General features: G+C 36.9%; 1 protein-coding gene across 1 annotated transcript in view; it reads right to left on the bottom strand.

Annotated features, from left to right (window-relative positions):
- Positions 1-22,227, bottom strand: part of LOC107668159 (metabotropic glutamate receptor 4-like) — a gene marked incomplete at its 3' end in the record, with an annotated part of 130,521 nt that overhangs the window by 67,340 nt on the left and 40,954 nt on the right. Inside the window, exon 2 of the mRNA XM_016459955.1 lies at positions 11,173-12,066. Within this exon, the coding sequence (XP_016315441.1) occupies positions 11,173-11,700 (528 nt within the window). The remainder of the gene's footprint in view (positions 1-11,172; positions 12,067-22,227) is intronic.

The following is a 22,227-nucleotide window of genomic DNA, read 5'->3' as shown; positions in this document are numbered from 1 at the left end:
TTCACAAATCACACCCATATATATAGGAAAATAGGACAACATACTGATACTTGCATTATTTCCCTATAAAGAAAATGTTATTTTTACAAGTAAGCAGTAAAACAAAGCAATAAATTGATCAGTGAATGGGCTACATTTACACCACAAGCCTAATACACAGAACTTTTCGCCAAAATCTGATTTTCTCTCCCACCTGTTTATGTCCACTTAAGATAAACCTACTATCCTTATATTAATACACCACCAAGTGGTTTCAAGTAGTACATTTGATGTGCATTTCATGCAAACAGCTACATTACCCTGCATGCATGTGAAGATGCATATAAGCATTTGAAGCAGCCGCTTGTCAGTCAGTCACTGAGTCTGTAGAAAGACTGGCATCTGTACATTTTTTACTGTAGTACCACTACTTCTGACATCCCTATGCAGTTCTGCCAGTGCTTTCCTGCACAGCTCCATTTGGTCCCATCACTATAGCAGACCATTAACCAATGTGCAGTAACACAAATACTCTGACGTATGGCTATACACACACAATAGAGCATAGTGAAACGAAACACCCCAGCACGAAGGTTATACATCAACGTCGCTGCAGTGAGAAAATGAAAAGCTTTCATAAGGCGGCCCATTCCGGCTGGTGCATTTGCCATTGAGTGCGCTTGACAGTGTAAACAGATTTGTTGGCCAGCTTGGCTATCACCCCTCAACTAATGGGGTTTAAGAGGAATGGGCACACCACGCAGATATTGAACAGGAGCGTTAATCTTGATTCAGCTGTCATTCCCCCAATGAGGTGTTAAATCAATACAGATATGGCTTCCCAGTTCTAAGCTTCACTTCTCAAGTTCGCGCTCAAGAAGAAAGCTTAGACTTTAATAAGGAGCATGTAAACCATTTGCCGAGACTCTTTGAGCAAAGACAAATTCATCAGGCGCCATAGTCTATGAGCTCAGTCATGGGGAGTTGTCAGGGGAAAATCGGATCTACCCACCACGCAAATAATGTACGCCGCCGTCGTCTATCCTCTGCAGTGCACGCTGTTAGTGAACCAAGACAATCCTGTGAGCAAACACCAATCAGCTCAGAGAAATGGCTGCGCTGATAAAGGTTGACTTGTTTTGAAAATGAGTGCTGACATGCAAAAAACTAACTAACAAATGAACAAACAAAATAAATGAGAGCTAAGCTTGCAATCAAATTGTATTGTCAGGAGTTAGGCACACATATATCAGCGCAACGCCTGCTGGGAAACCTTTGGTACTTTGCGGTGATCTATGGCTTTGGCATTTCTGGGGTTGTTCGCTGCCCTCTAACACTATTAGCGCCACCTGTGTGAGCCTGAACATTTGCATCAAAAGAATAACTTGTCCACTCGTCCAACAATAAAGAAGGAAGAGAGTATGTCCCACTAGAGAAATAATGAATTGATTTTTAATTTTTCTGCTTTGTATTATCTATTTATTTGTTTATTTTTACTGAATACCAGATACTCTTTGCAATGAAGGTTTGTTACTTCAAATGAAATATGAATGAATCGCTTAAAGCCAAGTCTCTTTGTAAGCAAGTGATGCCTGTACTTCTCAGTAACTGGGGAATGCATCACACGCTCATTATATTTTCGGTTTAAGATTTTCTCTTTCATTTTCTGAAAAGGTCTTAAAAGGTCTTGTTCACATCTTGCACTGATATTAACTCTCTTTGATCTTGTCATGGTAGATAATTTGCTGCCCTGGCAAGACAAAATGTATTGTAATCTGAATGTGAAGTCTGAGGCTTCTGTTCTAGCAGAATGTTCACATTATTATATACAGCAGACCAGGGATCCGAGGCAAAATGTTTATGTGTGGGGCCCCTCTCCGCTCTCTGGATCCAATGAGACTACATCACGGGCCAATCCTCATCCTCAACATTTCTGACAACAGTCCTGCGGTGAAGTCCAAAAGTCTGAAAGCACTGAAAATCTTTATATATATATATATATATATATATATATATATATATATATATACAGTATATATAAATTATTTCTGTTGTTGTTGTTTTTTAAATACAATATAATATTAATACTGTATTAAATTAGAAAAATATATAATAGAAGCATTTTTTTTCTTTGTGGTCTTAAACCTTTGGACCCCACAGTAAATATTCTGCAGTTTCAAGTCAATTTTGTGATCGCTGCAATATTCAATTCAAACTGCACTGGTGATGTGGTCATATCCAATCATGATGCAGGTAAATAGGCTGCCACAATCTGTTCCAGTCATATTGTAATCATATGTACATCAAAAAATATGTTTGAAATAGGTTCTGTGGTTGTATTGAATTATGATTGGATGTAGGTATCTCAAAGATGAAGGAAATGATTTGATATCAGGTATAGACAGGACTATAAGCCTAGCCTTTGTGATATTGTTTGTGCCACACAGTGAAGGAAAAAGCACAAAGTAATAGGATGGGGGGAGGGCCGGTATGCTTTGAGGGAATTGACCGCCTTGACAAGTGAGGTGGAATGGAAGTCGAAGTCAATCTCCGAGCAGCTTCACCGGCGTGACAAGTATACTGGAGAAATCCCTGAAGGGAAGGGCACTCCAATGAGTTTTCCCAAGTTTAGTGCCAGCCACTAGCAAACAGACAGGACCACACATCCAGGCATCATTTCAATTCTGATTTTACAGTGTTATTCCCAATGAGAAGTCCATTAGGGCATGTAGCTATAGGTGCTACACATTACATGCTGAGACAGTGCTAATATAGAAGCCAGCAAAAAGAAATATATGTGCATTATGCAACAGGTAAACAAACCATGCAAGAAAAGAGCAAAGGGAAAAACACAGAGCACACAACATTCGGAAGAAGAGAGGTAGCCGACTGCCATTACATGCAATCACTCTTGATGTGCTCCCTACTAAACAACATGAGCACTTTCTGTGTTCATTCAACATGACAGGGACTACAGGCAGATCAGTCTGTTTTGTTTTAAGAAGACATGATTCAGTCCTTGAATTAGCTATATCACCCCAGGCAGATTTGCACTAATTCACTTTTACAAGGATGCACTGGAAAAAAAATGGACCGTGTGCAAAACCGTCAAGCAAAGCAGAGCAACCTGCTTCAATATCGGAGCATTGTGAAAATGTGGCTCACACGATTCTTCCTCATGCATTGCATATTGCATAAATTTTACAAGTTGACTGCCATTGCGGGTTTGCCTCTATACATCTAAATGTTACAGACTACAAAGTAAAAAAAGACAGAACTGGCTCTTTAATTTTAGATGATTCTACTATGAAAAAATAGTAACAAGAAAGCAATGGCACAATATAGTGACTGTACAGAGCTATAAAACTGACATGGCTCAGATCATTTGTTCTTAGGCGAATTTAATAATATTGTGTTTGTGTGTTCATATTGAAATCTCAGAATCTTTTTTTTTTTCTTACTGTAGACTTAAGGTACCTTGGCAAATAACAGCACAGTTTGTTAGATATTCACATAGCAGCAGAATAGGGTTGTCAGACATATATTTGAGCGCTTAATGCAGTTATATTCATAACCGGTCTGGCTGTTTATGGAAACTTACAACCGCATTCAATAACCGAATTCACATTCGTAAATTTTCTGGAATCATAACCGTGTATTCACCTGCAGTGTGAACAGAACCATGAGCCATCATTGCAACATATATTCAAAGACAGCCATGTTGTGTTTTTATGTGTGGTTCTGGTAACTAATAAAGATGTCAAAATGAGCTGTGTGTCACATGAAAGATCCAGTCACTGTCTTCCGCCGACGCCAATCTCCTTAGTTTTGTGTGCGACTTCCATCTCCACTCAGGTATGAAAGCTGGTGCTGGTTCATTGATGCGCGCCTCGAATGGACTTGTGTCCCATCAACTTTACAGTAATATTGATGTCACCATCTTTGATATAAATTTTAATTACTGTTACTATGCTTATAGATGATATTCACAGCTATGGAGAGAAGAGAAAATATGACTGACAACAGCGTCATACAGTAGCAACCTGAATACTGTTTGTAAACTGTTCCTCTGCATCGTTATCAATACAGCTGTGGTGTGGACGCTCCTATTGTGATTTAGAACGATTATTAAAACTTTATAGTTATCGTTATAGTTATTGGTCCTTGGTGAGAATGACCCTTTAGACAGATCACTCAGAAAAAAAAAATTAAACATTATTATTTACTTACCCTCATATTATTCCAAACTCGTATGAGCTTTATTCTTCTGAAAATAAACTATTCGACAGTTTGAAGAGTCTGTGCACAGGTATGATCCATAAAACCAAGAATGTTAAACATCAAAAAAGCCCCATACATTTTTCAGTTTATCAGCGACTTTGATTAATGTGATGTCAGCTTCACAAAAGAATCATCCAGTTGTTAAAATCGAACTGAATCAATTGATTGATTTGTGCGCAAATCAGTCCGATTCGTGAACGAATCATTCAGTCGAATTTCGGAACCAAATCAACTAGGCTAGTTCGTTGATCAGAATCGGTTCAAAATTACAATTCTAATTTGTTCTTTGAGTTTAACTAATGGACAATGCATTCTCCTTTTGTACTCCATGAAAAATAACACTTTATTGGTTTGTAATGATATAAGGGTAAGTAAATAATGACTTAATTTTAATTTTTGGATGAACTGTTCCTTTAAATAACATACAGTCAGTGTATAAAATATGGTACCATTGGCTCCTTTAATAGTCAGAGTTGGGGCTAATGCAAATATTTCTAATGCCTTACACATTAATTCAAAAACCCTCAGACGAGAAACCAGTGGAAACCTCTGAATAGGAAATTATGTTAAATTTGTCACTCCAATCCCTTGCAATAGAGTATTAGTTTGTGAGATTGTAGAAACATGATCACACGCTGGGTAGGTGTAATTGAAAAATGGAGGCGCTCTTAGATGGAGAGCAATTACGATGTAACCCTCTTTGAGATGGAAGGCAATGTCAAATTGAACCTCTAAGCAAGCTACTCAAATGATGGCAAGTTTGCTTCAGAAATCAAAGAGACCCAGTGTGGTATTTTTCTGCCGACGAGTAAAAGCCCCATCTGTCACACAGGAAGAGAGACTATTTATTTGCCATAATACTGAAAAGAAAGCAAATGAAAGTAAATGGTGGCCTGTTGAAAGCATTTGAATTTTTGAATCCGTGAAAGTTCATATATCACACATTGCCATGTAAATGATTCACTTTACAGCACTCTAAACAAACAAAAAGATATAGAGAAAAATTCAACTTGTTAATATCAGTCCCTGAGACTTACCATCTCAACAAAAAAAACCCACCATAAACCAGGAATTTTATGAAAAGCTTCAATGCTTCAGATAACAATGTGGATCAATTGCAATTATCCTGGTCTATAGGCCTAGCAATTGCCATTGTCTGGGGTAAATTCAATGATTCATTTTAAATGTCAACATTGTGCGTGCTTGCATCTGTTCTCTCGTGAACCATGCTAGAAAATCTGTAACACCACTTATTGACTGATAAGCAACAGTCTATGTAGCTTTGCACATGCGATTTGAGTAAATAAGAATTAATTTTCCATAAATGCACAGCAGTGCCTCCCTGAACATTAAATAAGAATTGGATTGGCATTGGATTGCAAACTTAAAGATGAAGTGGGTATTTATTTATTTTTTTTGTCAAAAATACTTTCTCATCTTTCCAGCCTAATATAAACCAAGACACCTAGATGTATACCTTCAATAGGTTGATTTCCCCTGAAAAAAATTTAAATACTGTGATGCTATGAAAACATTTTCCAATTAAACTGAGCATCTCAACCACCTAGCAACACTAGTTTTATGGCTTAAGATTCGGTCGTGGCTATCCTCTTGTTTTAACCAATGGCAGGCAGGGGAAGTGTTCAGCAAACTTGTTGAAAAACAGTTCCATCCTGTCGCCAAAGAAATTACACGCTTCACCTTTAGGGTTTAAATGCTGAGAGATTACCTCACTGAAACAAATAGGTGAACCGTGCTGGAAGATCCAATTGCTTTTCTCAGTTTCTCTTTGAAAAGTGCTCTTTTTGCATTCTCTTCCAACATCACTTCAAATATAGCCATCAGCAGTGATTTTTGAAGTTACTTGGTGAGAGCAGTCAGGTCAGAATCCTAGGCGGAAAGACTTAAGAACACAAAGAAACGATAAGACGGAGGAAAATAGAGCAATATGTCAGACATTTGAGTGGAAACAGACAGTGAGACAGCAGTGTAAACAGGCCAATTTAAGAGTGAGTGTTAACAATTGTTATAGCGACCCTTCCCTGGCTCTCTGAAACTTTTTATAACTCACTGGTGCTAAAACAATCAAACATCCAGACAGACAAAACAACCATTGAGAGAGTTTATATCATGAATCGACTGTCCTCCTCAAAGTGTCTGGGTGGGAATGAGGGTTTAAAATGGGGGTGTAAAAACTCTACAGACAATTACATTGCCCTCCGATTTAATAGCTAAATTACAGGCGCAGCTACAAACCATGTGGCATAAACATCCACAGCCTGTTGAAAGCACAGCAACATTGATCAGTGATGTGCATGAATACAAAACTCAGTGCAAGCAGGCAATGATTGTTGTAATTAATTAAAGCTAATTATCACCCTGAAAATGTTTTGAAACCATTTACCTTTTTCGGATTGAAAGTAAAGAACTTCTGTTAATGTCAACATGAAATGCCATTTGCAAACCATGCACTTGTGAGTTAAATGGGATGTTCAACAAGAAAAAAAATGTTGGGTGGGGCCTGATTTTATCCATTGGGCATTGAATAGATTGTATAAACTGGTCTTGGACGTCGTTGGTGGGGAGGGGCTGATAAATATGACAGCAAAAAAAATATTACATTCTGAGATTTGTTTTGCTTTGGAACCATGCACAATAGGATAAGGAATGTGGATTAGGAAAGTACATGGGGTACATTCAGATTTTTATGTTGACTTCAACACTAAAAAGCAAAAAAGTAAAAATAACCATGTCATGTACATAAATTTGGATAATATTATTACTAAAATAAAATAGTCTGCTATTGTTTAATACTGTAGCTGTGAACCCAGGGCAAATAATAATAATAATAATAATAATAATAATAATAATAATAATAAAGAAAACAATTCTGATGGTCTGCCATCACATACATTTTTAACAGACTGTTTGCATTATTACTATGATAGTGGGGTAGTTTTGCTTTATAGCCATGAAAGTAAGAGACTCGATAATAGCTAGAACATTATCAGTGCTGGTAAACATTTCACAAACCCAAAATGCTTCGGATAGTTTCATTTCAAGTCTTTTTGAAACTTTTTTTTTATATTAGCAATAAGAGATGGCAAGAGGATGTGGATGTAACATTTATGACAGCTGTGAGTTTGACGGAGCAACTCTCTTGTTAGATAAATTATGCTGGCAAATTTCACAAAACTCCAAACAACAGTTGCTTTTTCTTTCTAACTCCAGCCTGTACTCTGAATGTGCTGTAGGATTTTTCAATACATAGATGTTGAGAAAGGGTAATTTGCTGCTTCTAGCTGCTGTTATGTAATGCTGATGTGAAATATTAAACATGAAAAGCTCAGGACTGCCAAATCTATGCTAGAGAAAGTGCTTTTTGTTAACCCCCTAAACTGCACGCAGGTGGCAGACCTTACATCTTGAGCAGGGTGTTCTTGCAAGAGTATGGAGTTTTCTTTCTCCCTGGTGTGTGTGTGTGTGTGTGTGTGTGTGTGTGTGTGTGTGTTTGAGGTGGTGGGAGATGGTTGAGTGTGTGTATGCATGTGCATTTGCGTATGCATTTTTCCTGTTTCTCAGTGCTTCGGATTCCATAATTGAAGACTAGTGAAACGCAAGCAAAAGGCCAATAGCTGCATCTGGTCCGAGAGCATGTTAAATTCAGTGAGAATGTCTGGGGCAAAAAATGCTTTTTGCTAATGCACAAATTCTTTTACTGCCTTGGGTAAGCATACATCAGTTCTTTTAGCAGATGTGGCAGATATTTACAGTTTTTTACTTTGTAATGCATACAGGCTCCTATCGCACGAGTACTGTGGTGGTACCGTGATGGTATCAGATGATGATTCCATGGTGCTTTGATAAATACACAGAGACAATATAAGGAGGAGACGTTGTTGTTCAAGACTTTCCTAGCTCAACATTTTTTATGGCACTATATTAAAATGTCTGATTAAAAATTATAGAAAATGACTTGGCCGTATATACAGTATATTTACTTTTAGTATCAATCATGAAAATATGTGAATTAATGTCTTTTAATGTACTCATCACATTCTGTACAACAGTTGTTTCTGGACTCTAAATTTGATTGGACAGTCAACATTCCAAGGATGTTGATTTACAGTCCAACAGAACTGAAAGTTTTCACTGTTTATGTCACTGTTTGATTTTTTCAGTGACTCATTCTGCAAGTTAAATCGTTACGCCAGTAGGTGGCGACATACGTCATTGAGGCTGTCTCATTTCAGAAAAGCAACCATTAAAAATAGACTGATATTTGTTGTGAGGTGTAATTACTGTAAGTGTAGTGTAATGTTTTTTTGTTGTTTTTGTTTTTCCTTAAATAAACCATCTTTGGTGGCTTATCTGGCTGAAAAATGTAAACTCTGGAGGGCACAGTCTTTGAAATGAGACACATCAAGTGAATTTATTTCTGAGAAAGTAATTGAATCATTTCTTTAGAGGAGATACAATAGACAAAGTAACTGGCTGTATTGTGTTTAAAATAGAACTTAAGTTTTTGTATTCTGAACTGCTGTATAAAAGCAGTATCACTTTTACACTAGCCATTATGTAAAAATAAATTTTTTAGCACAAGTTCAGCTAAAGAAAACAATTTTATATCAAAGTTTTCAGATTTTATCTTGAAAAGCAGCTGTGGCAATTTCACTCTTTTCCCATTTAAGTATATCAGAACTGTACCTCCGTTACCTAACATGCTGCCGAGGACTGACTTGCCTTAAAGGAACTTTGCATGTACCACAGTACTGAATGATTACACACCCTGGTACTTCAAAGAAGACCATGATATTACTATGGTACATGCCCAAAATACTATGGTAATAATACCATGGTGCATTTTTTTGTCAGCTAAGACTCACAGTCTAATCCAACATTTCTCAGTCAAAATGAAAAGATCCCTCTTACCAGTCCTTCTTTTATACATTGTACTTTGATGGTCAAAGCTGAAGCCATTATCTAAGTGGATTATAAAAACATTCCATCAGCTTCAACTGAAACCTTTTTCAGGCTTCCGGTAAAATGGCTCTGGATGCAATGAACACATGTTGTACATGAGTAGAGGAAATTGCAATGACTAGGAGGAACCGAGGCATTTATGCATAGAGTGCATGACAGTGCGGTGAGGTGCATCTTCATTTACCGCAGCTGAGGTGGGCAAGGCTAAGATAGATGTAGTGTGTACTTCTGATCTAAAGATCAGTGTACTGATGATCTGAAAATCCTTATAAGAGGGTTTGCACAAAAGCGCTCAGTGAATTTATGAGCAAACGAGCTCCACCCGACTCTCCAGTTGCCCTATCGCTGCACCTGCTGCCTCTTTTTCTCAATAACGCCAGTGTTTTTGCTGTGAGCTTTAAATGCGCTTATATCAGCACTCATGCTCGAGGCCTGTCATCTCCACGCACCGCTGCAGAGTTTCCTCTGCCTGCGATCTGTCTTTGATCACAACTCTCTGACTGATGAATGGCACCATGTAGTCGGCATTTCAGAGGGTAAATATCCATTAATCGTTGGGCATCCATCTCTGGGCGGCCTGGCTGAGGAATGAATGAGAATCGGCCTCGCTGACGCCAGGTCAGTGCTATTCTGAGCTAAACATGGAGTCCTGCATTATTCATATACCTGCTTTGTGAACATATGCAAATCTGATCTCCATACTCAAATTTTTCTAACATAACCACGGTCCCCTGCAAAAGGGAGAGATATTTGATCTCTTAGGCTGAAGACTACATCAACGGATGCATGCAGAGGGTCCTAAAGAGCTTCTTTAATGGTTAGCCTTGAACTATACTCTTATTGTCATGTTGATGTTCACAATTCACAGATTCAATTAACAATTCATACATTACATATATAAAACATGCTACAATGCATCATGTTAAACCCATAATCCACATTTACTATCTGCATCCCATATTGCATGTTAACTGAATCGCGGTTGCAAAACTATTTTATTTGCATATTCAGATTCTCTCCCCGAGGTGATCATCAAAGTGTGAAAGTGTGCCGTTAAACATTCATCAAGATGAAGAATTACCCACCTCCATAACAATGTGAACATAACACTGAAAAGAATCAGATCTTGAAGACTGGAAGTGCTGTATCCTAATTCGGAAATCTCTTTAGATCAGCTTCATCCATTTAATGCAGTAAATATTCTGTTAACATTTGTTTGGAAATAGGCCATGTTTACATTATCAGATAGGAGCCTCGCAATTTGCACAGAATGAGTTGAGGAATGCTACTGACTTTGTTTGGTCGTGGCTAAGTGGATGTAAGAACCCGCAGATTGCTTTCTTATCAATTATACATTCACTGGGACACTGCTATCCACTCTGCTTACCAAAAGAGAAGACCAAACGGCAGAGGAAGAAAGATACAGATGCAACAGCAACAAAATACAATCTCACACATCAGCATATGATCTCAGGAAGATCAACATCTACATGGCTTACGGTTTGCAACATTGTTAATTTAGATTTTTTTTTTTTTTATTATTGTTGTTTTCTTTTAGTCATGTGTTATGTCTTTTTTGGTTAAAATTCCATTTAAATTTAGTCAGCAGGCTAATTTTGTCATGCCGTTGTCATTAAATTCAAGCCAACCAATAATAAAATTTATAAAAAAATTAAAAAAAAACATTATTTAATCAATACTTTATTATTATATCATATATAATCATTATTTATTATTTTATGTTTAATACTTCAAAACTGTTATTCCTTTCATCAGTTAATTCTTTGATCACTAGGTCAGCACAAAATCAGCCTGGACCAGCATGAAAATTCAGTTTAAACTGGGAAGAAGTAAATCATGATCAAGTTCAATCCAAATCCACACAAAAAATAAATGAATAAAAAATAAAATAATGATTATGCTGTTTACCTTAAACAGGCGGAGGATATTAGCCACCATTATAGACACGGAACTGGACGACGCTCCAATGACACCCACCACCCTTTCTGGCTTGGTAATGATGGGTGATCCTCCACCTTGGCACTTCACATCCGTGCCATCCTTTTCGATGAGGGCCTGGACAAAAGTGAGAGACTGCTCCAGAGCGTGTGTGTCCCGCGAGCATGTGTCCAGAATGCGGGCGCCCAGCGTGATATTTGGGAGCAGTTCATGGTCATTGTTGATGCGGTCCAGAGCAAAGAGCATAGCTTCCAGACGATGGATTCCTTTTTCCTTTTTTAGCTCACCGCAGGGTTTGCCCTCGTGACCCCGGGCGTGAACTGGAAACAGGCCGCCCAATGAAATATCCCCATCAATCCGGATAGAGTTTAGATGTGTGTGGCCTGGACCTTTGGGCTTCGCAGCCAAAGCAGTCAGGAAGAGGTAGAGAAGAACCAATGCTGAGCCCTGACAGCGACGGTTGGTCCATCCAACTATTTTGCCCATGGCTGAAGACATTGTAGCAAGCCGGTTTCAACCAAAGTGTGTCTATTTTTGGATCTGAGATGTGTCACAACTGAGTTGACAGGTCAATGGAGACACCCTTTGACAGGGCACAATCTTTTAAAGTTCATAGTTATGTCACGTAGCGATAGATTTGTAATTGAATGGAATGCTCATCAGGTTCTTTAGGCAGCAGTTCTGCATCAATCCGCTTTATCTCCTGTCAAGGAACTTCCTCTAGAGTCCTTTGATGAGATTAAATGTTAACCGTACGTCTTTGGTCCCTTGCTCCCTCTAGGTTTCCAATCGCCCTGTCTCCTAGTGGAGGGGGTTGGGGGTCTTGTGCTATGAACACAAAGCTTCACCAACCTGTGAGCCTTCCTGGAAAAAGAGATAGGAAAAAATGAGTAAGCACCAAAGAAAGGCAATACAGTCAGATGTTTCTGTATCAGTATGGGCATTGCAGCACTTATGTTTTTTTCCTTAAACTTTCCTTTGCAACATCTTACTGAAAACAGCTTCTTACTGAAAACCCCCTTGCTTTTTCTCACATGCTCCCTCTCTCTTCCTCTCTATTTTGAATTTAAAACGTTGCTATGGGCTCCCAATGTCGAGAGAACTATGCTTTGGCTCCCACATGTCTCTTTTCAACATTCTGAATGAAGGAGCTGCATTCCAATGAAGAGCTCCTATCCAACGAGAGAGAATTATCTATGTAATGTGCTGTTTTCGTTTCCCCCCCCATCTGGAATGACAAGCTCTGATAAAGAAAATGAGTTTGGTTGATGAAAATTGTTCTGCACACACCATATACTGACAAAAGGCAGACTCTTTAATCTTTTGCCACTATGGTCACCGCAGGATATTTAAGTTCTTGGAATTAATTGTTATTTTGGTAACCTCGGGGTCATTAATTACTTTAAGAAATGAGATTTAATTTGTATGACACTGATCTTGATGTGGGTTGAGTTGCTTCCCATAACTTTGACAGTCACTGTTATCATTACTCCTTTAATTGTTGCCTAATTGGGTTAAAATTTACATACTGGAATATTCCATTAGCTTTCTGTGTTTTCAGAATGCATGCGCATATATTTGAGTTGCTGATTCTTCTGAACAGAAATTTTGATTTGATGGTGAGTGGCAAATACACCAAATTAATCTAGACATATTTTTAATGCTTACACATTATCGTTATCATGCACCATCATGATTCACTGCTTGACTTTTTTTCACCTCCTCCAGCACACTGAAGATATATTTTCTCTGCCATTTCATATGTATCTATTATTTTGGCAGAGTTATACATAGCTTTAAAATCTCCCTTTATATTGCTCTTTATGTACAGTACTGTATATTTTTAAATGATCACTAAATGCACAGTTAAGGTCTTGGATAGTTTCATAAAAATACTGTGCATTTCTTATTTTCAAGCCTTGATCCCAGCAAATCTATGTTGGCACTGTTTGGTTCACCTCACTTATTTACAAGGTGATAGAATAAATCTCAGAAATTCTCTTTTATTCCTTTGTAAGTCTTACTGACCTGCTCTCATTCTTTCTTTTTTTTCTTATCTCATCCTCTCTTCCCACCTCCTCCCCTATTAGTACACTATCCGCTGGCTCCACACTTCTCCTCCAGTGCACAGGCAATTCAAAGAATTACAACAGGGCCTCTGAAGTGACTCTGAAATGCTTTTTCAATGTTGGCAAATGTTCTTTGATATTAAAGAGTGAACTGGGGAATCCTTCCTCTGGGAAAAGTAGTTCGTGTGAGAGACCACGGTAAGGCTTGGAGCACATGTTCCACTCTCCCACGCTCTCAGCTAAGGGAAACATTGCCAAACACGTGAGAGATGGAACACAGCCTAGATTCAAAGGTGTTTGTCTTGAATGATTTACCTTTAGGTGTTGTTAACAGTGTTGGGGAGTAACTACAGTGCCTTGCGAATGTATTCATACCCCTTCATTTTTTTCACATTTTGTTTTGTTGCTGCCTTATGTTAAACTGCTTTAAATTAGTTTTTTTCCACAACGATCTACACTCCATACACCATAATTGTCAAGCAAAAAAAACAGGTTTTTAACATATTTGCAAATTTATTAAAAATAAAAAACTAAAATGATTCCATTGCATAAGTATTCATACCCTTATCTGGGACAGTTGAAATTTAGCTTAGGACCTGACAGAGCTTGAGAGGTGAAGAATGGCAGATAATTGCAAAATGCTGATGAGCAAAGCTTGTCGCATCAAACAAAAAAAGACTTGAGGCTGTTAAGGTACTTCAGCTAAATATTTAGTTAAGGGTATGAATTCTTATGCAACGTACTTATTTCGTTTTTTATTTTTAATAAATTTACGAAGACAATTCTGTTTTTGCTTTGTCAGTATGGTGTATGGAGTGTAGACTGATGTGGAAAAAAAAGTAATTTAAAGAAGTTTATCATAAGGCAGCAACATAACAAAATGTAAAAAAAAATGAAGGGGTATGAATACTTTCACAAGGCACTGTAAGTAGCAATGTTCCAAACTGAACTATATTTTTCAGTTTTATAGCTTTTTCCAGAATTGCAGCACTTTTTCCAAAAAAAAACAAAAAAACAATAATGTTATAATGTCTTAGTGTTTAGCTTGACTATAGCTTAAGTTCAGTAGCTACAGCACCAAGTCACTTCCCCAACACTGGTTGTTAATAAACTCCCTTAGATTTTTAAGGCAAAGTCATGCTTTTTAGATGGCTGTTGACCCATATGAAGCTGTCAGCATGATCTGCGATCATTGCTGTGATTTGCGGGGAGTGTCAGCCCTACCACAGAAGTTAATTTAATTAATTAAAGTTAATTGACACTGCATGGCTGTCTGAGGATGTAATGGAGATATAATAAGTGCTGAGAGTTTCTATCAGCAATAGGCTTGGAAACGATAGTGGATACCAGCAATTACACATTTTTGCTCTATTTGAGGTATTTTTCAGTTATTTCAGATCTGGAGTGCTAGAAACATTGTGCTGTATTAATTAGAATATTCAGAATTGACTGAAATGTTGAAACTTGATTTGAAGTTCACATCAACTATAGCTTTTGCTTGTAAAGATACCATTAAAGTGGTAGAATTAACACCACCTTTATCATTTGTGTGTTTAGACTGAGAAAAATGTATCACCAGCTGTGGAGGTCTTTTGCGGGGACCAGTGATATTTAACAACTACACTTACAAAAAGCTGCATGGTAATATAGCACGATTTGAGCATTGAAAAAAAAATCAGTAATACGTTTCCTTTGGATTTTTTGCACAATACCATGGGGTATCGCCATAGTATACTTTGAATTACTATGGAGCACCAAGTAAATACCAAATTATATAGATATGGTAATGGTAATCTACACACATACACACACACATGTTGGGTTTCCATGTTTTATGGGGACATTCCATAGGCATAATGGTTTTTCTACTGTACAAACTGTATTTTCTATCCCCTTACCCTACCCCTAAACCTACCCCTCACACAAAATATTTTTAGATTTTCAAAAAACTTCATTATGTATGATTTATAAGCTTTGGTTTTCTCATGGGGACCAAGAAAAATGTCCCCACAAGGTCAAAAATTACTGGCATTACTACCTTGTTGGGACATTTGGTCCTCATAACGTAGGGAATACCAGGGCTTGCATTCAAGTGAATACGTTATCTAAAAATTGTTAAAACAAGTTTATTAAGTGTATTTTTGTCTTAATGCACAGTCATATTGCCACTTTTGTTGTTAACTTCTTAAAATATTTTAAAAACCTGCCACTTCAGTACATCAAAGTACATTTGAATTAAAGATGCATTCTTTAAAAACTAGTGTTAATATCTTAAACAGTCTTGATTCTCAAGTAAATTTATTTTGCTTTAAAGATTTTTACCTTTTTTTGTAAAGGTACACTAGTGCTTAAAGTTGAACCTTTTATGGCTGTCATATCTACATTTTGAACACTAAACCATTACAGCCTTGAGTCTCACGCCATAACTGACCACTTCTAAGCTCGCACTCTTTCTGAATAACATAAGACTAGACAACGTTTTCAAAATACTATTGAACCTATATAACTTTAAGCTGAGGATTTGAAATTGCAGACCTTTAATCAGTACTGTAAATAATATGTTTATGTCATTCTGAATGATCTGCACATGTCTACGTCATCCAAAATGTCTCCTGTAATGGGTCGTAGCACATAGCTTGATTGCTAACCAAAGGCACATTAGAGCCAGTGAGTAAGCAATCATTAAATTCCTTAAGGAAAAGGGCAATTGGTTGTAGTAGACATTTTGTTAGTCTATAAAGCAAAAATACATTCAGTGTAAACACTTTAGCTTTATTTGATGTTTATAGGAAGGGAAGATGTCAAAACAACATCCACATACTGGCACAAATAAACACTCAAGGCACTGCCACAATCCTACAAATGAGCCAACAACCAGGTGCATAGGCTACATTGGGTTGCATGCTGGATAATGCTGTCATTTGTTGCTTTTCTCAAAACACAGATCAGATACAATGTTAATGTCGACGTTAAACAAAAGAATCACACGCAAAAAAAAAATACAGCACCTATAGCGCTTCTTGCTATCTCTAGATAGCAGTTTAAAAAGATTTGTACAGGAAATTCTTTAACTGCCAATAATATTTAGCCGTTCTAAGTGCACTTATTAAAAGTTATTTCCATTTTGAGTAACCCTACAGCACTCTATTCTATATAAGTGTGTGCAAGCGCTAGTATGCATACTGTAGAATACCAACCTTTAGTCTGCAGGCTGCCCAAGGGAGCCTCCACTTAGCAACAGGCTAATAAATCTTCGTTGGTGCAGTGTGCCGCAGAAAAATGGTATTGTTACTCGTATCCTATCTGATAACATACTCAAGTGTGTGCTCAAGGAAATATTATATATGGCAATTATAAATAGTGCTAATGAGATATATCTGTTTCTAATAATGCTTTACATATTTGGAGGCTTATATCAGACTCCACCTACAAAAAACTCTTAATGCTAAGCCATTGCTGTTGTGAAAGGACAATTACTTATTGTGCACTGCAAAATTAGAAGCACAAATTGCAGTCTCACTGGGAATGTTTTTACGGTGTACATATTCTTGATAAAATTAACCCATCTGCACAGTCTTGGGGAATGTCACGTGTGAATAAGGCTGCAGAATTTGGATCACACAGCGCCCACACGTGCCATTCACGGCTTTCTTTTTTATAGTACCTCCTTGTCTCGGCTTCTTTAAGCATGTTGGGCTGACACCATTCAGTCAGAGCTGTAATTGATCTTAAAGGAATAATCTCTTTCCTATCTCTTCTAGAAACAGGAGATATGTGGGCCACAATGGGAGGAGGTGCCATGGAAGAGCAATTTTTCTGGGAACAGATCCTTTGTAAGAAGACTGAAGGTGACATGGTGGGTTTAATGCACACCCTTTCGAGTGGAGAAGTAATTTGGACCTGATCATTCACTGCAAATTCAGTTTAATCAATGTAGAGTGAATCAGGCAGGCTAAGGTCAGACCTATTTTCAATTCAAAGCTCAGCCAAGGCTTCAGTTTGAGTTTCGGAACAGATAAGGGGCTTACACAAATAAAGTGTGTGTGATTAGAGAGGAGAAAGACATTGAAACACACCGAGAAGAGACTGATGGCAAAATGAGAAAAAAAAAAACATTCATTTTTATTCAGTGCTGTGCCGTTGACTTAGTTGTTCCCATCAATACTTACAAAGGCCAGTAATTAAATTATTTAGAATTCTCAAAAAAATTGGCAAGGTTAGACCTGAAAGATTACCTAAAGAAGGTGTTCATTTATGGTCCTTTAATTATCGTAAAGGACCATAAATGGTTCCTTTAATTATATTTTATATAAAAAAAGGAATTGAAGCCTATTTTTGGGAACATTAAGAATTTTAAATTTATTTATTTGTTACTACAGTCAGCGTCAACGCCTCTCGTTTACTTTTGAATGGAGTGACGTCAAGCATTGGCGAAATGAATTGTGGGTCCGTCGCGTCGCGTTGGGTCCGCTGCTCGTGGCAGAAGTTGAAAACTTTTAAACTTTTCAAGCGCCAACGCAGGCGTCAACCAATCAGATGACCTTATGCAAATACCCTAGCGCAGACGCTAGCCAATTGCGTTCATGCATCACCAGAAGACTAATGTGATTGGCTGTTGTCACTATGACGGTCGCGTCAGAACCAAGCTTCAGAAACGCCCTCCGTCAAGCGTTAATGCTGACGCTCCGTGTGAATGGGGCGTTAAGCACATTTCCTTCCAAATACTTATTTTAATTTATTATAGAAATGTAAAAAAAACTGTCCTTTACAAAAATGTCTGTTGTGTGTGTGTGTGTGTGTGTGTGTGTATACATTTATTCATTCAAAGTATGTTCAAAGCATGTGTACAACATGGTAGTAAAATGTTGTAGTAAAAGTTTTCTTTTTTAATTTCTGTAATTTTCTGTGTCATGATCATTAAGAAATCATTTTAAAACATTTCTTATTATTAGCAATGTTGAAAACAGCTGTGATGCTTAATATTTTGGTGGAAATCGTGACAACATTTATTTTCAGGATTCTTTGATGAAAAGAAGAATTTATTTGAAATAGAGACCTTTCGTAATATTACAAATGTCTATATACTGTCACTTTGCATCAGTTTAATACTTAATAAAAGTATTCATTTCTTTCCATTTTTCTTTCTTTCTTTTTTTTTCTTTTTTTTAACATAATGAAAATGGATGTTCATGAATATCTTGATGGTCCTAAAATATTATTTCTTATTTTCTTCTGGTATGAAAAATGACATTCAAACATTATCATGTAGGTGCAGGTTTTACTGATATTAGTTGAGCTGTTTACTCATTGTGACTGAGACCTAAATAATTCAATCATGGAATTTGGAGCCGCATAATCCAATGTATTTTAAACATTAGTTCCCTGTATCTGAAAATCACCTGGTTGACTCAACGCCTAAAGAGACTCAGTCAAATTGAAACACCAATGAGATAAACACAACATGACAAATCACAAAGCTTTGTCAACTTTTCCATCACATTAGTGGAATAACAAAGCATATTATCACATCCAGATAACTGTACAGTCAGCAACTGAAATTAGCTTTGGGATCAAGAGAGCAAGTCAGGAAATATTGTTCGTTTGAGAGTTCCCTAAGGCTCCCTTGCTGATTTAGGCAAATATCACATAAAGTTTTTGGCCCAGGCATTAAAATGTTGCCACGATAAGCATTTTGTTGACTCGCTGACCTTAAGGGCCATTATTGCTGTCTTGTGATTGGCTGACAGGTCTTTCAGCTGTGCAGATTTCTTTGTGCACTCTTCCTAGAATACAGTGGACTCACAACCACACACTGTATGAAGATAAGAAGCTGAGGCGCTTAATATTTTACTAGCTGGCTGCTAGTGAGTACCATGGGGCTTGCACCCCACCAAAAGACAAAGATAGAACTTGAATGTGGGATGCCACAATCTGGAAGAAGCTTCGAGACTGCATAGCAAGCAACTAATCAGAACACACACACAACTGTATGGTCAGAAACAAACTCTACGTATGCTACAGCTGAACAGAAATGTTTAGCAAACACACTTAAATATATATACTTTTCCACGACATTCTAATTTATTGAGATGCACCTGTACATATAAATACTGTATACACAGTACATGCACATATATTATGTAAACACAAACTTTCATTTTGCATGCGATTAATCGATTTGACAGCACTAATAAAAAGTAACAAACAGTTTATGGTTAAAGAAAATATTGTTGAGCAATTTACTTTAGTTAAACCAACCCTTTTCAGAAAGATGGCCCATATTTGATAAAAGATATGAAATATTATCAAATTTATTATTGCATTTTAAGCCTGATCTATAATTCTGTACTATATTTTAATTTTGTATTCATATATAAATTTACTAGATTTAACTAAGGTGTTCAACAAGATTGTCTTTAAACCAACCCGTTTCAGTAATATGGTATAAATTTGATAAAATATTAAATATTGTCAAATTTATTGTTGTATTTTAAGCCAGATTTGAAATTTTGTACTATATTGAAATTTCATATTTTTATATAAATTTGCATTTACTGTAGACGGTTTATCTTTAACTAAATTGCTCAACAAGATTCTCTTTTAACCCAACCTGTTTCAGAAATATAGACTGAATTTCTAAAATATGAAACATTATTACATTTATTTTTTGCATTTTAAGCCTGATCTATAAATGAGTCATACATTTGAATTGTATTTTTATATATACATTTGCATTATGAGCGAGTTAGAGAGTTTATCTTTAACTAAATTGCTCAACAAAACTTTCTTGTACCAACCCTTTAAAGAAAGATGGACCAAATTCTTTAAATATTACATATTTTCAAATGTATTGCTGCATTTTAAGACTGACTTACAATTTTGTACTATATTTAATTTATTTTATCCATGTATACACATCATGCAGACGGTTTATCTTGCTTAATCTAAATTGCTCAACAAGATTCTCTTTAAACCAACCCTTTTCAGAAGGATGGACCAAGTTTGATAAAATATTAAATATTATCAAATTTACTGTTGAATCTTAAGCCTGATCTATTTCACAATTCACTTTACTTTACCTTTTAATGTTTAATGAAAAATTTAGCTGAAGTCAACATTTTTGTATAATGTATATTTTTGTTTTCCCACAGAAATAGAACTGTTGACAGAAGCTGGCCTGTAAGAGAAAGAGAAAACTGACTGTAGACAGTGTGCACTAATGTCTGCTATTGCTCCCCTTGAGGCAAAACTGAGAATGCAATTTGACGACTTGAACAGACTATGTTTCTAGCCACAAGAATGCCATCAGATTCATTGAACGTTTGAACTGTGAGGCCAAAAACATGATGACAGTATGACATTTCATAACAGGAGAGGAGCCCTACCATGCTCTAATTGAATATTCTGATCTTTATTCCTCCAGAAAGATGGAAAACGGTCAACCCACAAAATTAAAGCTGTAAATATCTTCCAGAGCACATTTGGACTGGAGCGAATAACCAGATATCTTACAGCAGCAAAATGTCACAGACAGCTGTGGGACCTCCACACGGCACAAACACACACAGCAATATTGCCACGTATTTGCGGAGGCCAGTCATGGCCCAGAATAAACAGATATCTAAAGGTTGGGTGTGAGATCCTATAGGGAACAAGATAAATGTAATTTCACATTTCCTTAACCTTTGCACTGAAAACAACACCTGCCTGGGTTGGAATCATCATGTAAATGCTGACTTTGCATGCTAGGGCATAATATCCATGCACTGCATGTGACTTTTTTTCTTTATTGTCTAATAGCACATTGACAGCACATCCTAGCTATGAAACTGTTTTTGCCTCGCACTAACAAATAATGTTGCTGACAACAAACAGAAAAAGAGGGCATACTGTGGTTAGATCATCAAGTTCTTCATAGCATAATAACACACAAGTTATACATTTTTGATAAATTTATCTTTTTCTTTATCTTCTTCTGTACTCCACAAAGATTCTGCAAATTAATTCAGGCTAAATTGCTTAATGCAGAGACTCCATAACATTTTTTTAAAGATAATTTTAACCATATTCTACAAAACAAAACATAACATAACATAACATAAAAAAATATGTTAAAAAATAAAATAAAATAAAATAAAATAGAAATAAGTAGTTTTATAAGTTTGTCAGTCCACAGTGAATATATAAACACGGCTTTAAACTTTAAAATTTAGCTATTAAAAGAGAACTAAAAAATGCTTTCAAGCTGAATATCAAATGAGGACAATTTTGTCATGACAGAAGTAAGGAATTACATTCAAAGCGCATTTAGCACTCGCGGAATAGAGAATAACCCCCACATTAATATTTTCGATCAGCCATGCAGCCCATTTATTTCCTGGTGTTTTCAGATGGACGTGGTACACGCACACTGAGGCGCACTTTGGCGGCACTAAAAGAGGGAAACCACCAACCGTCTATTTAAACTTCAAAAGGAAGCCGTGTCGGCTCTCTGATCCCAACACATTGGCACAACATTTGGAAAAAAACTAGCAAATGAGGACAAGAAACAACATCAAGAAGATATGTTTTTCTGACATGCTCATATCTCTCTTTCTCTCTTCCACACTCACTCTCCAACTGTTCTGCAGGGGAAAAGCGGAGGAGCTCTGTAATTCTCATTGCAGAGGAGCCATGCACAGCAGGAAAATAGCAAAGGGAGAGAGAGAGGAAGAGACCTCCAGACACACAAACTAATTTACTCCGCAGCTGCCTCTTCGACCGCAGGTATGCGGCAGTGAGATCACAACAAAGGTCTAAGATAGAGGTGCTCAACTGTAGGAAACAGATTGTACACCTTTGGACATAGTACAAAAATTAGAATTGCAAATCACTGAATTTCTATATAATATACATATATATATATATATATATATATATATATTGTGACGAGCGTCCCGAAGCTTCATCAGCGTCG

The sequence above is a fragment of the Sinocyclocheilus anshuiensis genome, unplaced genomic scaffold (genome assembly GCF_001515605.1).
Source record: "Sinocyclocheilus anshuiensis isolate Anshui unplaced genomic scaffold, SAMN03320099.WGS_v1.1 scaffold2649, whole genome shotgun sequence".
Lineage (NCBI taxonomy): Eukaryota > Metazoa > Chordata > Actinopteri > Cypriniformes > Cyprinidae > Sinocyclocheilus > Sinocyclocheilus anshuiensis.
This window is presented reverse-complemented; position numbering and strand designations above follow the sequence as displayed.